Consider the following 18,786-nt stretch of genomic DNA (forward strand, 5'->3'; position numbering starts at 1 on the left):
TTTTCTAGCTGGACCAGTCGTTCTTTCCTTGCCAAGCTAAAATGCACTCTGCCAGACCGTCCCCTCTTGCACTGGATAAAAAGGGTCACAGCCTTAATGGCTCCTTCCCCAAGCAGTCTCTGTTTCATAGTGGGTTCACTTCATGCTGGGCTGACCTGCACAACTTTTACCTACTGGTTTTCTCCAACTCCTTCCCCAGTTTTGGATTTTTTTTCTTCTTCTCCCACAAAAATGTATTAATTCTTTTGAACTTCCCAAGAATGCCTTGGAGGCCCTAGCAGCATCCTGGGGAAGATTTCCAAGGCCCTGCTCTAAGCTTTGCTTCTTCAGCCCCTCTTGGCACCCTGAAGTGTGGAGGAAGCTGAGACAGCCAGCTCTAGGTAGACCCGGGTGATGGGGGGGATGACCCCAGTTGCCTACTCTGGGCAGCACCACTGACTGCCCTGTGTGCATGCAGAAGGGCCTTTGCGTCCAGTGAGGAAGTCATCTTTGACCTCAAGGGAAGGAGGTGTGCATTCAGGAGAGCTTGAAAGGAGTACCTCATCAAGCCCATCTTAATGAGAATAGTCTCAGCTGAAGGCTGGTGAGTGCCTAGTTGTGAAACAGTAGTGGATACCAAGCAGCCACAGCATGTGACCCCTTTGGTATGTGGCTGGTTGCTCAATAGAAATGGACACCAGCCTTTACCTTGCCCACCAGTGACTTGCAAATGTACCTATCTGCTCTTTTTACCACCACAATAACTTTCTAATACTTTCTCCTAGATGTTGTGGGCTTTTCCCTCTTCAAGGGCAGCCTATGCCACCCTTCTTCTCTCCCAGGCACCTAGTATCGCCCTGTCTCCTCCTCCTCTGGCCAGAGCTGTTCCCAGCCCTGCTTTTGGGCTGCTTCTCCCTGTCCTAGTCCATGTATCTTTGTGGACTCTTCTTGTGTTGGACACTGTACCCTCCCCTGCTTCTGGGGCTATGCCCTGCCCATTATCCCCTACTCTCTCTTGCTCCCATGGGACAGTAAGCCAGGCCGTGGGTTGGGTGGATGGATGCTCCTCAGGTATGAGTGTAGCGTGGCTCCCTCCTTGGCTAATTGGGTGGCTGGGGGGAGAGGCAAGGTGTTTGTTTTCTCTCCCTGAGTGCCTCGAGCCACAGAATGGACTGGCATGGATTTCCCCTGTTTTCTCATCATCCCCAAGGCACCTGGGCTCTCCCAGGTCCTGCCACCATCTGAAACCCACACAGAACTAACTGGCTGGGTCTGGGCAGAATGGTTGGGGATTGTACTAAGAGGATGCCTGGATACTGTTTCTATTGAAGTAATGGAATTTCATCAAGTAATTCTTGCCTCAGGACTTGGTATTGTGTGTCAGGACACCTCTTTTAGAAAGAGACCTCTTGCTTCAGTGACTTCAAGTGATAAGAGAATCTTCTGCGTCCTTAAGTACAGATGTTGGGGAAAGTTTTTAATGGGTATGGCTCTTGAAGTTTGTCCTGTCTGATATAGGATTGAATTAGTGTGGGTTTAATTTAGGAATAGTGTCTCTACTGGGTATTGCAGAGACACTTGTGATACCACAGGAAAATGCCGCAGAATAGTTCTGATTTCTCCGCCTGTTTAAGGACTCGGTTTAAGGACTCACTGATGAGTCCCTGTACCAGAGCTGGTAAGGACGGAGGCAGTTTTCTCCCTTGGGAGATGATGATTTTGGAGGTTGCTAACGCATTTCTCTTGCTATGAGGAGGGAGGAGCAGAGGAGCAGGCAGGTGCTGTGCACCTCCCTCCCCACACACCCCCCTCCTGCTCTGAGTGGGTGCCGTGCACCTCCCCTCTGAGTGAGGATCCCAGGGACAGCCAGGTGCAGCATTTGGTACTCAGTAGTTCTCTGCAGCTCTGCACCGTCCCGGCCGCTTTGTGGCTCGCAAACAGGGCTTGTTAGCTGAATCCAATGCCTCTGCTTAGCTGCCCTCTGGGCCACCACCACAAAGGACATCAGTGGGGTGCAATGGGAGCTTACTTTGTCCTCTGCATCCTCAGCGGTGCAGATTCTCAGTTGCTTCTGCACAATTTAATTATGACCAAAGCACCCTGCAGTTTCCCAGCCCCAAGGCACGGCTGTGTCCCTCTGTGCAGCCAGGGAACTGAGTTGGAGAGAGTTGAAAGGCCAAATCCATAAAGCCAGTTCAGCACCTGACAAGAGGTCCACAGAGATAGGAAAGAATTTTTCAAGTGCCTACGGGTAACCCACTTAGTTCCTGTGGCACACTGGGGTTTTATGACCCCTCATGACAGTACTGAGTTTCTTTGTGTTTGTTCTCTCTTAACTCTACACATAAATGTGTAGACACTTAGGCTTCCATGGAAAGGAGAGGTTTAACACCTGATAACCTTGTCTGATGGATAGGTTAGCCTCCAACGGGATGCTTGTAACTGAAAAGACTCTCTGCTTTATACCCAGTGATAAGCTTGCAGTCATCCTGCTATCAGGATAGTCATTGCTATCAGGAAGCACCTTGTATCACTGAAGTAGTGAAAAGCTTACTGTTGCATCCGCAGGGCCAAAGCCTGAAATACTGGCTAAGGTTTCCATCTAAGCTGAACTCAGAGGAAGCCTAGCTGAAAAGACAGGCAGCGAGTAGATGAGGCTGCTGTTTTATGAGACTTGGCCTCTTTAGGGTCAGATGTGACTCAAGTCTTCCTGGGGAGCAGAAGTGTGCATGTGTGTATTTGGGAGAGGGGGGGAGGTGAAATACAAACCACTTCAGAGCCGAGAGCTAGCTGCAAAGCTGGCTGAAACTGTGCAAGAGGTGTGTGTGTTACACCTTCTGTGTGGGTGTTAAACACGTGGCTTGCTCCATCAGTGCCTTATGGTCCTTGAGTTGGGAGGTTAATTCAGTAGGAGCAGATCCCCAAGGCAGCAGGTTTTTGAAACACTCCTAAAGACTATTTGGTCTGGGAGCCCAGACTGTGAGGACTAATTTAGAGGTGATAACTGAACATGCCCCAAGAAAAGGGAGTGTGCTGAAGTTCGAGGGAGTCTAACATGACTTTTTTTTTTTTTTACAGCAAGCTGAAAAATACAAGTATCATGTAGCTTTATTTGCTGTAGGTGTGCTGTTCCTGCCCACCCCCCATAAAACACTTTTTTTCCCCTCTCAGCCTCTGAAACAAAAGAAAATTGGACAGATCACAGAAACGCAATTATGGTAGCTGCAGCAGCCAAATCTTTCCAAGGACTTTTCAGAGTCTTGCAGCACCTGGACCAAACTGAGTAAAAATGTTCCTGGCTATAACAAGTTTCAAAAGAGATTTGGTAGTGTTTTCAGATACAGATCCCAAAATTTAAAACCTAAGTCCTTATTTAAACCCAAGCATTTCTAGGTTCTGTATATACTCCCTCAAGTACTTGCTTAGTACCAATATGAGGTGAAAAGAATGGAACTTTTATTGAAAGTTTCTCTTGTTCTTCACTGAAGGCAATTTCATTTAGAAGTGCATCTATAGCACAAAAACCAGAAAAATGAAGCTTTTTAAAGGAAGCTTTTTAGAGACTTTTTAATAATACTCTCGCTTTTTTCCTGTTCTGCAAAATGTTGTAAAATGGAAAAAAACCCTTTTATCTCTGTAAAAAAGATCTTTAAGATTGAGGGGCATTTTGAGGAAAAAAATCCTAAAATGAATTTATGGCATTTGACAACTTCTGCTTCAAAAGCTTTATTTTAAGGGAACGGTTCTCACACATAGAGGAAGCATTGTCCTTGGACTAGCATGCTACAATAAGGGTGCCCTCTATGGGTGACTGGGTCCAGAAATAAAGCGGAAAGCATCTTCCCACAGTAATCCAGCCAACGGGGAAACATGGCAATGTCACAGTGGCCAAGGTGAGAGTGTGGCGACTGGTTTGTTTAGGTCTGGAATTAGAGATTGACAGCACACTCGACTATATACAGGGGGGAACTGTGAGTATGTATATATTAAGGGTTGGACTAGATGGCCTCTAAAGGTCCCTTCCAACCCAAAACATTCTATGATTCTGTGATATATACACTTACAGCCTTAAAGATATAGGTGAAATGCTGTACACTGAGAGGAAATAACTCCCATAAAGCATTTTCATCTTACTTGTAATACTTTTTTTTCAGAAAATGCTATTGAAATCAAAAGAAGAAAAAGACCACTGGCATAGGCATATACTGCATTGGTTTAAAAACTGAGATGCTTTCTTGCTTAAACTTTTGTTTCCAGTTTTTCCTGTTTCTGCAGGTCACAGCAGCACAGGGAACTAAAAAAATACTGAGGAAAATACAAAGTACTTTTAAAAGCTAGTGTGAGTTGAGTAGGGCATGTGGTGTAGGGCATGAAGCTGTAGCTTAGTGTTTTTCCCTCACCTGCAAGATCTCAGACTGTCAGTGCTCTACCTAAATAGCATGAATTCCCAGGATGAAATGGTTAGTTATCAGCAATGTGCCTATTATCCAACTTTTTCTCTAACTTAAATTCTTAAATTCAACAATCCTTCAACTTCATTGATTCTTTGACTTATTAACACAATGTCATTTTCTCAAGTAATAGGCATACAAGCTGATTTTTCTTTTTCATTTTTTTCTTGGTTCATCAAGGCAGAATGTCTAATAAGCATGTTCAAAGCCAGAAAAATCATAAGAAGACACCTCCCCCCCAAAAATATGTAACTAATTCAGGTCTAGAGTGTGGCAAGAAAAGCTATAAAATGTGCTCAAGGAAAATGGATGTGAACCTGAGCTGGAAGAAGGAATTTAAAATTAAATAAAGGGCAGTTATCACTAGTGTGTGTGATTAAGGGTAGAATCTTATCTAAATTACAGAGCAACAGTCCAGAATTACTGCATCGTTTACAGGTAATTAAATCAATGAAGTGATTCAAGATGTGAACTGGTGTCACTGAGATCAAAATCTAGTAGGTCAAGAGAGTGGTTGTTTAGAACATGGTGTTGTCAAAGGGGAGAATCCAAATTCAGTACTGAGCTTGCTGGCTGATGGTATTTGGGTGCTTGTAACTTGAATACATTGCTACTCAGCTTCCTTAGATTTCATAGAATTTTTCTAAGAGCTATTCGCTCCTGTATTTCAGCTCCTTACCTCAATGTATCTCATAAAAAAACAGAAGGCACAGAGTGATTTTCCCAGGAAAAGCCTACTTTTTGGGGGGACCACACCAAACCACAAAAGCCCTTTTCTGGATATTGGCCCAGATAGTTTTCACTCCAAACTTGATTTTCCCTCCCTAAGCAGAGAGAATTTCAATGGCAGTGTGAAAGTTTTAGGAAGCTAATTATGGACAATTGAAAGCAGGGAGTAGGAATGGGAATACTTAGGTGACCTTAATTCCAGCTGTCACTATTACATAGCCTTAATGAAACTCTCATGCCATTACATGCCTTTGAAATTGGTCGCACTAGCCATAAGCATGGTACTTTAGATCCTGACGTTTTCCCATGTATTATTGCTCTTAATTTCTTTTATCCGAAAGACCAACCTTTTTAGGAACTGCTGTGCAAGGTCAGTTACTTCTCTGTTGCAGCTGACACCTCCCAGAACCATCCAGCTGAGCTCTATATTTTAGTGCAAGGTCAGATAGTGCTTGCTCATCTCCCAGCTTTAGCAGTCCAGTAAGTTTAAACTCTGTGAAGAGTTTGTGATACCGTTTGCAGATGTATGGGATCACACCGCTCCTGCCCGCCATGACATGTTGCTGCCTTTGTGTATGTGTGGTTTCCGATAGGAAAGTTTCTGATCTTCTGGTTTGCTGGAGGCCTGTGGATCATTACATTTGCTCTCTTTCAGGTCCATTTTTTTTTTTTTTGCCTCAGGCAAACACTGTGCAAGTAATTGGCCTCTCTGTTTCCCAGGGGAGTGTGATGCCCACATCCTGGTTTGGGACAATGCATGGTTTGGTTTTTGCTGCCCCTGTCTGTCTCTCTCCTCCTGCCCTCTCTCTCCCTAATCTCTGGTAGGGTTCCCAACTAACCCCTCAGTTGAAACCTGGGCAGGAGATTTGTCAGGTTCTCAAGGGAGAAATCCTGCTACAGGATTTGCATTATGGTCAGCTCTGGGGGATCTCAGCAGGCTGAGCTGTAAATTGCACGCAAACTGGCCAGCAAGTTGGGCGCTAGGTATGCAATTAACACAACCGATTAGCAGTAATTCATATTGCATGACTGCCACAAAACTGGAGAGAGTCATTGAGCCAGGTGGTATGTTCTCATTAATATTTATGGTCAAAAAGCTTTAAAAATCACTAATAATAGGCTTTGCATGCTAAAGAGCTAGTGAGGCAAGAAGAATAATATAATATGAGGATAGCTGTTGAAGGACTAAACTGGTGGCAGGCAAAAGAGCAATAGTATTGAGCAATAAGAGGATTTGTGCTCCCAAACCTACTGAATGCTTTGGAACATCCTACACAAGTAATTCAGTGGGTTCAGCAAATATTCCAGAAGAAAGTTCTGTCAAGCTAGATTTAAGATAACCTTTTTGCTAAATCCTTTACCCTGAATGCAGTGGCAGAGGAGCGTGTGGTGGGAGAAAGCAAGGGCTGACACAGCTGACCTTGCTCGGTCACCTCAAGATCCAGCTACGCATCTGGGCAAGCCCAGCTCGCGTCAGCTCTATTCTACACTGGAGCGATGGGATTGCTGTTGCATGTGACCTACTTCCAGAGCTTGGGGTTTTTTTGGGTCCCAGGGAGGCAGGGCATATTGGGTGACTATGAAATCATGAAGACTTTAGGTTGCTCACAGGCCTCAGAGGGTTGATCATGGTGCGACATGAAAAAAAGAGGATAATGATGAGTTATACAAGATAGGACAGGAAAACAAGTCTTGTTCATCAAGGTGTAAAGCAATGTCTGGCTGCATGGAGCAAGGAAGAATTTCCTTTGTGGCTGAGTTTGTACAGGTGCATCTTTGGTACTAGCCTCTATTAGTTGCTATATGGGCATAGATGGACCAGTGTTCAGGACTGAAGTCCAGTTCGTCTTAAAAAATTATACTGCATGTAGAGAAGTCTTGTAAAAAGGACAGAGGATATGAAATTGAGGAAATACCAGATGGCATTAAGCTTAACTTAAGAAAATCTTGTTTGGACGAATGCTAAAATAAAGGCTGTCAGGAAAATGCTGCTCACTTGAAAGGAGCAGGACTTGGCACTTAGTTAAGAATCTTATAGACCCTGCCTGCAGCAGCAACTGTCACCACTGAGCAGTTGCTAGACAAGGGCCAGGAAAAGAAGTGAGGTGCACTGAATCAGTGGTGCGTTTAAGGGATTGGGTCATGACAGCACTTCTGAGTGGCTGTAATCAAAGCAAAATGCTTAAAATGAGTGCAGATGCTTCTCCCAGGCAGGACCAGGTGCCACCTAGTTACCAGACAAAGTTCTAGTTGCTTTTGCTTCCAGGGTTCTGACTCAAGCTGAAAAGGAAGCTATAAGCAGGCGGGAGAGAAATGTTTATTGTTTGATATGGATGTGAAAGGCTTTACCAGAAGATGAACAGTAAAAACATGAGACAGAACATCAATCTGTGAAAGTTATTATCTGCAGGCATCTTGCTATGTTTTCCTCTTACATAAACTCTGTATGAATATAAAGATTACTGTTAATAATTCAGGTTACCAACATCATCACTGAAGGAAAGAGGAGATTTGGGACAGATTCATGTCTGTCAAACGTATTCATCAGCGGGTGAGAGATGGGGCCACAGTGCAGAGGTTTGGCTAGCATGTCTTTCCTGATGAAATACAGCAGATTTACAAAAGCAGATCAAGTGTGAAGGTGTTAAAGGCCCTGCAGGGACCACTGGAAACAAAACCATTCTCCAGCTCTTTGTTTTTTGTTTTTTTTTTAATCTATTGGTGATGTAGTACTAAGGCAACTCTTAAGGAGGGGAAAGATAGTGACAGTATGTAACAGGAAAAGTGGCTACTTTCTCATTCAGCTATGAAATTGTGAAAGAGAATGGAAGTAACACAAATCCAGTAATTTTGGTATCATTTAAAATCATATGCTTACTGTTCTCGCCATAAAAGTACCTAACATACCTTTTGAAAACAATGTCTGTTGCTGATAGTTCAGTTGCATTTGGAGTCCTTAGATTATTTTTGTAAAAAGCACTGTGTGTAGTTCTGTTTTGTCAGGTGCCACTGGAAATCTTTGCCTTTGCTGCAGCACGTGGTGTTCCTGATCAGACCATATAGAACATCTAGGAAGTGGTCCAGGGTGAGGAGAAAAGGAGAAAGCGGAACATATCAGGAGTACACAAAACACGATGACGTGAGCTGCTCAGGCTGTAGCAAAGATACACAAGAGAATGGCTGACAGAAGTAAGGATCCCTGTATCTGCTGCAGAAATGCAGGCGGGAAAGTGTAGCAAAACCACTTGCAATCTCTGAGATGAGATAGTACAGATATCTCCTCCTGGCAACTGTGTTTTCAAGCTAAAGGATTCAGGAATGTCATATTGACTTAACCTTCCCTCGCAAGGGATCATGAATTCTTGCCCTCTTCAGTCCCAAGCTTGAAGTCAGCCTGCTTTCGCTTTACTGTTAGCAATGTAGAAGCTTGAGGTGTACCTCAGCCCAGCTCCCTTGTTTGCAAACCACTCTGCAAAGAAGTCCCTGTCCCAAAAATCCCAGAAGTTCTGAGGCAGTGTAGCCAAAGATAGCACATGCCATTGCATGCCACAAAGCTGGCGGTGCTGCTTAACGACATGCTTCTGCTTACACAATCATCAGTGAAGCAGTTAACACTGTGACAGAAACGATAAGCAAAGGTTATTTAAAAAAAAAAATAAAAAAAAATTTTGTCTGAGGGCAAATACTTCCAATAACCAAGGGTGGTAGTGGAACAGGATGCAGAGTTATAGGAAACAAAACACTTTATTCTGCATTTCTAACTGAATGCCTCATAAAATGCAGTGGTAGCAGCTGGCAATCTGCAAAGTGACAGGATAAAGCTCATTCTGCATATATACAGTAGCTTGTTGCAGTTGATATACTTTTTCATAGAATTTTGTCTTTTCCAAATGCCTAAGTAATTCCAGATAACTTCCAGTAAACAAGAAGACAAAAGATCAGCTCAATGCATGACCATGAAGAACTTTTCTTTTTTTTCCTTACTAATGTATGCTTAAAATCACCTGAAAATAATAAAATGTGCAGTTTTCATCTTGAAATTATTCTGCTTTGGTATCACTGTGTAATGGCATGAGGCTTCATCTTATGACAGCCAAAGCTGGAAAGAGGGCCTATGTTTTCTCTGGGAGGAAACACCCCCAGACTTCATGCTTGCATGCTTGTTTCTGTATCTGAAAGATTTCAACACACTAGAAGTTTGAGAACCATTACTTTTCTCTTTCCTTTGGAAGACAGAAAATCTGGAGGTGGAGATAAATCAGACAGCCTTTATGGGCTAAAAACTACAAAAAAGACAACTTGCATGATTTCATGATTTCGTAAAGCATTCCTACATAGTTTTTCCTGTGCTGCATTTCATGTTTACAGGATATGTTCGATTTACTGGGCCTTGCTGATAGGAGGAACTGCATAACTCACTAGTGACTTTGCTGTTTCTCAATACAACAGTGATCCTCAGCCATTCCTGGCAGAATTTCATGCCATGTTATATCACCCTGCGCTGTCTCAGATTGATCATGCAATCTTGAGACAACATTCAGCCTAAAGCAGGATGTGGTTAAGCATGAAGCAGCAAAGATGTCACTTGGGGATTGATTCCTTACGAGTCCTAGATTTCCAATTTCTGATGAGAATTGCTTGACAATTTCCCTAGTGTGTGGCAAATCACAAGGGTGTTTGGGTGGTACAATTTGAGACCTCTGGTCATTTTGCTATAAATTTCTAAGTCCTTGGTCCTGTAGAATTCTGTTAGAGAGAATTCTGCTAGAATTCTCAAATTCTGCTGTATTAGAAAGGACCCCTACAGGAGAGGCACCGTGCAGAGCACAGCAAGCTGTACCCTCTCTGTGGGCCATCTTTAGGAGGCTGTGCTTTGGGAGACTGCAGTAGTGTGTTTCAAGGTTGTTTATAAATATCCCTCATTACGTCTGGCAGGGGACAGGGCAGCACTGTGGTGGCACACTGATGTAGTCATAGGATATTTAGAAAAGCTAGTTAACTTTTTATGATGTGGCTTAGGTCGAATGGGAAATGGTTAGGAAAAGCCTGTGGCAAATGTTAACTAGAGGCTGGGCTGGATTATGTTTCTTGGCTCAGTAAGCTGTGTGTTTGTAAGTAAATTCTGTTTTCTGAATGCTCCTTCCAGCAATATGTCCGTTTCCCTCCTTTTTTGTTGTTATCTTATATTTTTCTTTTTTCAACAGATCGACAAGACATTTTACAATTCCATTTTAAGGAAAAAATACATCCGTTCACGCTTAATCAGAGTGAGGTATGTGAGATTATAATAAATGCACGCAGCTGAGATAAAATGAAATGTGCATCAAGCCCAGCTAGAGAGCCATTTGATCTGATTCAGTAAAGCGTATTTCATGTAAGACCAGAACATAATCTCCAACTGAGTGTCATCTTACTCTGAACCATGCCCTCCTTTGGATCTTGATGGAGAAGATAAACTTCAGTCAGTCCAAATTCTGTACAAGTTTGGGTTCAGAACTTGAGCAAGCTTTAGCTAATAAAGTAGGTATAATTTGAACTATCCAAAAATAAAAAGCATTTTCAAAACTATTTCCTTCACTATAATGCAGTTGACATTTTACTTCTAGTATTGCTACTGTGCTGGGCTTGTCAGGTAAAACCAAGCATGGCTGTGCTGGTTTCGAAGGTCCCACTTGTCATTCTTGTGTCTCTAAGAATGGACCTAAGTAGGTGCCTAGGGAACAGTAGCAGCACAAGAGACACAAATAGTAACTGCTTCTTGGTATGTTCTCTACCTCCAGCTATTTACCATTTGGGGTTTCCTGAAGTGGTTGTTTAGCAGCCCCTGGTGGAGTTATTTTCCGAGGACTTAGAATCGTAAAATCGCTTAGGTTGGAAAAGACCTTTAAGATTATCAAGTCCAACCGTTAACCTAACCCTGCCATTACTTGTCCAGTCTCCCCTGGACTCCTGAAATTCTTGCACCTCAATCCTTTAGTAAGGAGTTACTTGTGAAGAGCCACCTTCTTTGGACCATTCAATGGCCCCTAGTTCTTCTGCTGGAAGAGGATGATGAAAAGTTGATCTCTATCCCTCTTCTCCATGCCATTAGTGGTATCAGACACTCCCATCATATCCCTTTTCTCTCCTGTACGCCATGAGCTCTACTCTTTTTTTTTTTTTTTTTTTTTTTTTTTTTTTTTCAGTTGAAAGTCCCAGCCTGCTCAGCCATTCTTTGCAGGAACTGTTCCTTATCACCCTGCCCCGTGTCTTTTCCAGGTCTGCCATGCCTAGTTTTTTCCTCTTTATTCTCTGTTCATTTGTCAATAATACCTAATGTTTGATTTGATTTTTTTGACCACTGTTGAGTGCTGAAAACGACCTTTTTATAGAACTGTCTATTGTAATACTAAGGCCTTGTTCCTGAGTGACAGTGCCCATTGCTTTGCAAGTAAACCTTGAATGCCTTAATAATCATGTGCTAAAGCTGCAAGACTAATGACAGCAGCCTCAAGATCTTATTCTTGTGAATGTATTTCTCATTGTTCTGCAGTTTGTGGCATCCTGCCTCCCATTCTATTTTAGCTTAATCCCCAGTTAGGCAAATCACACAAGTAATTAGTTGAATGTAGCTTTAGAAATATTTTTCGACACTGACTAGAGTGGTATATGCGTAGACAAGGTGATTTAAGGATCTGAGAAGCCAATCTGTAGGGAGAAGTAATACTTCTTCATTACTTCTTGTTCCCAAGGGCAGACTGAGGTATTTGCTGTGATGTTTGCCATGTTGGATGCGAGACTTGTATGTGCCAAAGTTTGTTTGCTTTTTCAAATATACAAGCTTTATGCGTCTTCAAGTGTTCAGACAGCAAGCTCTTTTAAGCAGGGTCATTGTTGTGAATTTGCTTGGAAAGTACTGTGCATATTTTTTGGCTTGGTATAAACAATGCATTAGTAGTAATGCCCACTGCTCACTGAGACAGACAAAACAAATCTTGACTTGGTGCCTTTGGCTCTGGACCTTTGCTATATAGTGAGTGATTCAAGGCGAGCTGTACTTATCTGAGAGTTTCGAGAGGTGTGGTGTGCTTGCAAGAGTTGATACGGTAATTCCAGTGTGGCACAGCACAGGAAGGGGAGTGGGGGGAGAGGTGAGGGAACACCTCAGAAATGCAGAGCAACACCCACAGTTGGATCAGATAACATCTGGAAAATAAACAGCGTGGCAATCACACTGAAGTTGGCACAAAGGGAAAAAACCAGCCTGTTGGAAAGTTCATGTACTCAATCTCAATTATGAGATCCCTGAGGCAAGGAACGTGTCTTTCTGCTCAGCTACGAAACATTTAGCATGCCTTGGTGTGCTCGTAACACGTGGCCTTTTATTTGCCCTTCACTCGTGATAGAATCATAGAATCATAGAATGTTTGGCGTTGGAAAGGACCCCTAGAGGTCATCTAGTCCAACCCCCCTGCAGTCAGCAGGGACACCGCTAACTCGATCAGGTTGCTCAGAGCCCCGTCCAACCTGGCCTTGAATGTTTCCAGGGATGGGGCCTCCACTACCTCTCTGGGCAACCCGTTCCAGTGTTTCACCACCCTCATTGTAGGCCCCCTTTAGGTACTGAAAGGCCGCAATCAGGTCTCCCTGCAGCCTTCTCTTCTCCAGGCTGAACAAGCCCAACTCTCTCAGCCTGTCCTCACAGGAGAGGTGCTCCAGCCCTCGGATCATTTTAGTAGCCCTCAGGAATGTCTGTTTCATTTTAGCTGTGTGTTCCCTTCAGAGATCATAGCCTGACTGCATGACTTCTGTATAAGCTACCTGCCTTCTATTTTTAATTTTCTTATTTTTCCTTTATGTAATTACAAATTTCCAAGACAGTGAAAGCTAACTGGAGGATTTTGTCTTTTCCTTTCCTGTCTGAATGATGTGAAAGACAGACCAACCTGCTTTTAGCTCGCCCCCTGTATGAAGCAACCGCAATTCCACCTGTTGTGAGTTGTGTCATTGCTTCTTGGCTCAGGTAGGAGGAGGCACAGGAGAGAAGGTTCTCCGTACATGCTCTTATCTTCCCTGTGTAATGACCAAGGATAAGCCATCTGCAAGCACAGAGCAAGATTTACTATGCCAGATTAGACACCTTGGTCTTTGCAGTCTAGCATTCAGTCTCTTGCAGTATCTGATGCTTTAAGGAAAAATAAATACTACTACCAGGTGAATTCAGTCTGTTAGAAGATTTTTCTTCCTTTTCTTTCCTCTGATCTTGCATCAGAACTGTGGAATTGTGTGTCCCAGTGTGGGTGCCGCTTGTACTTTTCAGTGAGATGTTAAAGGCCCCTGTTGTGGTCCATCTCTTGGACTGTGGTAAGTAGGTTGTGGATATGCTGCTGAGTTTCCTTCATTGTTGCATAATGTGAGGTTATTAGTTACATTCTCCCAAGAGGTTGCAGTGGTAAAATTGGGTTGTGTGGTGTCTCCCCTTTGCTCAAGTACCTTTGTGGTGATGATTAAACATTTTTCTACTGTGTATGTATGGGGCCCTGGAAAGGTCTACCTAGATACCATTAACCATTCTGAAGCGCTGCATATCCAGCTTTTCACTGCAACTAAATCAGTTCGTTCCCTCCTGCTCTTGTATCCCAAGCATGTAGTCAGTGACTGCTTTTTAGACTCCATTACAACATGGGCCTGGCCATTTGTTCACAGAGACCATCATGCCTAAGATATGTGTGACCATTCAGCATTTGCTTGGATTCCTTTTGGCGATTCCTTCTCTCAAAAAATGTACAAAATGTTCAAAAATGTATCTAATCCTTTATGTTGCATTGCCATTGCTAGAGGATCTAAGATAAAAACTAAGAAATGCAGAAATGGGCTGAAGGTAACCAGACTCTTTCGTTGGTTTGTAGCCCAGACGCTGATGGTGTGATGGCAGAGGCTTTGCTAACATTCTGGTTCTCCGCTACGGATTCTAGAGAAGCATTGCGAGAAAGAGTTGAAAGGATCTTACGGAGGGGCCTGAAAAAATACACAGGGCCCCTGCGAATAAATGTCAGATCTTCCACCATCTCAAGTAAGTATATTACATCTCTCTTAAAGGTAGTTCTTACCCTTTTCTGATTGATGTGACTTCATTTTTCCCTTCTGATGATGACTGTTACTGAGTCTGAATGACTATCTTTCCTGCTCATTAAGTTAGAACAAAATCAGTGGCAATGTAGAAACCCCTCCTAAGTTTTTAAAATATGTCTTAAATATGGATAGACAGGAGCAGTGCTTTATGACCTTGCAGTACAGCATTAGCCTTCCTCCAAACTGCGGTACCAACCTGGTGCTACTATTGGGCTAAAGAGTAGGAGCCTCACCACAGTGCTTCGGTACACAGCAACGCAAACATGCTCCCTAGGTCTTTGCACTTTCAGGCTCCTCAGAGAAGCAGAAACGACGCTAGGATGACAGTGGGTAAACAGCCAATGCACTGAAACAGTAGTATTTGGTGGGAGGATCAAAATCCTTCCAGATTCCCCGGAAGAAAGGAAAGAAAGGGAAAATGTTCTTATCTATGTGACTCCTCAGCTGGTGATCTAGCCCCTTCTTTGCAAAGCAGACCTGCATCTGCAGGATATGAACATTAACAGCACTGTCTTTTTGATTTAGTGAATTACCAGACACTGAAAGGCATCCATCCTCTTCTACCCTTCTGATCTGTTAGGGAATTTTTGTGCATGCTTTAGACTCTTGTCTCTCACTTGGCTTCAGTTATTCACAGTCAGCACTTTTTCTGGGTGTCAGACTTTTCAAGAATGAGTTGCTAGTTGAAAGGAAGGGGCAGATACTTGCCCCATTTGTTTTTGCAGACCTTCCGCTTACTCCTAGCACAAGGGTGGGAGTACAGCACATGGGTGGGTACTTTCTGCTTGCTTTTCCACACTAGACTACTTAAACCAGCAGAGATCAGCAGAGCCCAGATGGCTGTGTTGATAGAACAAGAAGCCTGGGCCAGATTCCATGATGGATAGATCCAGACTTCCTCCCACTGAGAAATGACCAGGAGCAACCTCTTGTTCTGCCTTTTGGTGTTTGAACTGGGCACGCTGCATTGCTGCAATGCAGTGAAACTCAAATACGAGCTGTCACACCCCCGCTGTTTCTTGATGGGCCAACCAGTCTTCTCCACTGGAATGGCTCAGGATGATAGGTGACATCCCCGTGGGCAAAGAATCACCATTTCTTTGCTGTGTTTTCTATAATGCCAGTAGTTCCTGTTCAGCAAAGTGCACATGTAATTTCTCCCAGGTAGAAATAGTGTGTGGGCATCAGCTAGAAAGATTCAAGGAGAGATTTTTTGGGTTTTTTTGGGGGAGGGGTGGTTGGTTTTTTTGCTTGGTTTTTTTTTTAAGTTAGTCAGGTCACAGTTTAGTGACTTTTGAAGCTTCAGTTTAAATTGGTGCCTTACAAAAAGGATAAAATTGGAAGGAGTACAAAAATGCTTGCTAGAAAAGGACTGTGATCTCATCAAGTTACCTGATTAACTGCTTTTATTCAGTCTGGTAAATGTGGGAAGTGACTCAATACTCTGTTTTAGTTGACCTTGAACTGCAGCAGGGCTGTTACAGTAATGCACTAGTTGCGAGTTAAAAAAATTAGCTGATATAATTGAATCACAATATTTTCATTAAATACTTGGTCTCAACGAAAGATGGCATCTCTGCATTACTTTGATAAAGCTGTATGATAAACTTTGTGTTGCTTTTCTTGGCTCTTCCAGCCTAACCATAAAACACTGACTAGCATTGTGCAACGGTTACACGTGACACAAAGGAACATTAACAATACCTTGCCATTTCTAGGAGACAACAATAAAAGATTCCTTTTGGATCCTTCTTTACTAATAGGATTTCAGGAGTGCTGTGAGGCTTAGGCAAGCTCCTGTTGGTGCTGCTGTTTAAGAAAACCAGGTTGACTCCAGTGAAGCATACAGAATGGAGCACTCCTATGCTTAGAGGAGATGCAGGTGTCAATTTATAAAGATCATCTTCTTCCTCATACCTGAGAGAAGTGACAATTTTCAACAGATCCTGGAAGCCCAGAGAAGGATCTAGGTTTTGCATTTCCCACCTCTCTCTCCCTTCCTGAAATATCCTGCCCAACATTAATTAGCACTTAAACCAAGGAAAGCTGAGAAGCCCTAGATATTTTTCTACGCTCTGCAGCACCTTTCTAAATCTTGCCTCATTGTAGCTTTGATGGCTTTGCCAGCTGGAATCCTTGTTTATCTTGAGGCAATCCCAGAACATTTTCATAATGGCGTGTAAAAAATAATTAACCTGTTCATTGTAATCACATTTATCAAAAGATTCTAATTTGGGGGCTGTGATATAGCTTAGTTTAGCTAAGCATAGCTAACTTGTGGAACAAATCCAGGTCAGGCACTTACATTGCATGCTAGGAGGGTCTGATAAGGCGAACCTCCTTAAGTCTTCCTCCCTGCATCTAATCATCTTGTTGTTCAACACCCATGTCTCAACCTGCACTTCACTCAGAAGTATTTGCATTGAGGATCAGCTCCAACAAAGTCCTGTGAATTGGGTGCAACACTTGGGATCTTCAGCTGCAGTTCAGGGCAGCAGGACAAAACTAAGTAGTCTGCCAAGACCAGGGGGTAGAACTTGCTTTGCCTCTTCATTCCTGAGGACTGGGAATAAAGAGGGGATAAAATCTAAACTGACAGTGTTTTATTAGTTCAGGGTTGGTTTTATTTTTTTGAAAAGAGGGAGAAGCTTGATTGTACAGATGTGAAAAAATAGCAAGTGCACAAAACTTAAAGGAAAATAAAATAATAGTCTTTGATTTGTATCATCACTAAACAGTAGATGTTCTTTAGATAGGGCTGTAAAAATACATTAGTATCGGGGTACCTTCAGATGTGTTATTCCTCAAGTCTCTGCTTTCTGATTTAGCCAGACTTCATAGTCCCCTGGTCAAGGACAGTGGTATCTCCAGACATCCACTATATCTTTGATAGAAAATAGGAGGTGATAGAGATCTCTGCATTTGTGTACAAACCCCACTGGAAGCCCAAATATTTTTCAGTGGAGAATCAAGCAAACTAAGCCCTAGCTTCTCCAAATAGCAGTGCCAAGGGCCAGCAAAATGAGCTATCAAAGTCAGGTGACTTGGAAGTACCCACGTTAGGACTTGCTCTTCCACTGGCTCTGGAAGAAGAAGGTGTCACTGTTTGTCCTCTGTATAGTTCTGGTGCCAAAGAGATCTCCTACAAGGCTGATGTTTCTTTTTCCCCAGGGTTTCTTGGGTAGAAGTAGAGTCACCTCACAGCCGGGATCCCTATTGAGTAAAGTGTAGAGCAGCTTGCCAGACTATTTCCCTTTGTCAGGTATGTTGGAAGTCTCCCAAAATGTATTTTTGGGAATGTACTTCTGACGTCAGAAAGGAACTGGTTGCAAGATCACTGGCACTGTTCAAAGTGAGTAGGAAGTGTTCCCACCTGTTGCACAGCCAAGGGTTTTGACCATGAACAGTGAGTCATGAATTGGTTTTGATCAACAAGTCAACTGTTATTGTTTCTATTCATCTGGCATCCAGGGCTTGCTAAAGCTCTTTACAAATACAAAGTACAAGAACCTGGGCGACAGATTCTCACTTTTTATTAAGTCTTCTGTGGGAGACGTGGATGAGTGTCTGACCTGGATGACTGAGGAATGTTTTGTCTCAAATAATATATGTAGCAGTTTGGGGTTTTGTACTTTACCAGCCACAACAGCAGCTTGGGGGAGTGGAACAAGATATGCATTTGTACATTGGGAAATACAGTGGAGATCTGACATTCTTTCACTTTGATGTCATTAGTTTGGCACAAGGTGGTACATGTCAGTGTTTGCAGCAGCCTAGAGAGGCTGACTGAAATGCGAGGGACTGAAATGCGAGGGACTGAAATGCGAGGGACAATGAATATTTTGCAAGGACATGCTTGTGAGAAGGGAATTAAGCCAGAAATCATCCTGACTTGACTTCTTAGATGACTCAGATAAGTTGATTTAATTAATTTCCTCAGTCAATTCTCGTTTTTCCCTTTCTCTGCCTTGCCTGCAGAGGGTGCAAGTGATTTGGGCTGCTGCTACTGTAGTGAGACCTTGATTGCAGCTGGGGTATGAGTGTAGGTCAGGAAGAAAAATAATGCTAAAAACTGTATCAGTGTGGATACACGCTACAGAACTGGTATGTAGATCCCTCCTCGGGCTGCAGGATGCCCAGATGGAGGAGTTGTAAGTATGCTGTGAGGTGTGGACCTCTGTCTGTCCTCATGGACAGAATTAAGATGTGGTCGATGGGGGTGAGGGGGAGAAGTCATGGATGTGAGGACAGGTCCAGTGGACATAAGGGAGGGAAGGGCTGGGTGACAGGGACAATTAGAGGTACAAAGCCTTCGTCTTGTCTCTACCAGGCTACTCTCCCCTGTTGAAGGAATGAGAATTGCATCACCTGTATCTAAGCCATGTTTTGCTACTTCTTCAAGGGCGCATAACTCTAGGGAGGTAATTCCTGTTGAGAGAGCGGTGAGAATATTGGAAGGTCAGTGGGGAGATATTTAAGGTTGTGCGCGCTATGTGAACACACAAGAGCATGCCTT

At 43.2% G+C, this 18,786-nt stretch overlaps 1 protein-coding gene across 1 annotated transcript in view; it reads left to right on the top strand.

Annotated features, from left to right (window-relative positions):
* Nucleotides 1–18,786, top strand: part of LOC104135516 (transmembrane protease serine 11E-like) — a 44,594-nt gene that overhangs the window by 11,889 nt on the left and 13,919 nt on the right. Inside the window, exons 4-5 of the mRNA XM_009649178.1 lie at nt 10,364–10,431; nt 14,048–14,211. Of these exons, the coding sequence (XP_009647473.1) occupies nt 10,364–10,431; nt 14,048–14,211 (232 nt within the window). The remainder of the gene's footprint in view (nt 1–10,363; nt 10,432–14,047; nt 14,212–18,786) is intronic.

The sequence above is a fragment of the Egretta garzetta genome, unplaced genomic scaffold (genome assembly GCF_000687185.1).
Source record: "Egretta garzetta isolate BGI_Z169 unplaced genomic scaffold, ASM68718v1 scaffold41, whole genome shotgun sequence".
Lineage (NCBI taxonomy): Eukaryota > Metazoa > Chordata > Aves > Pelecaniformes > Ardeidae > Egretta > Egretta garzetta.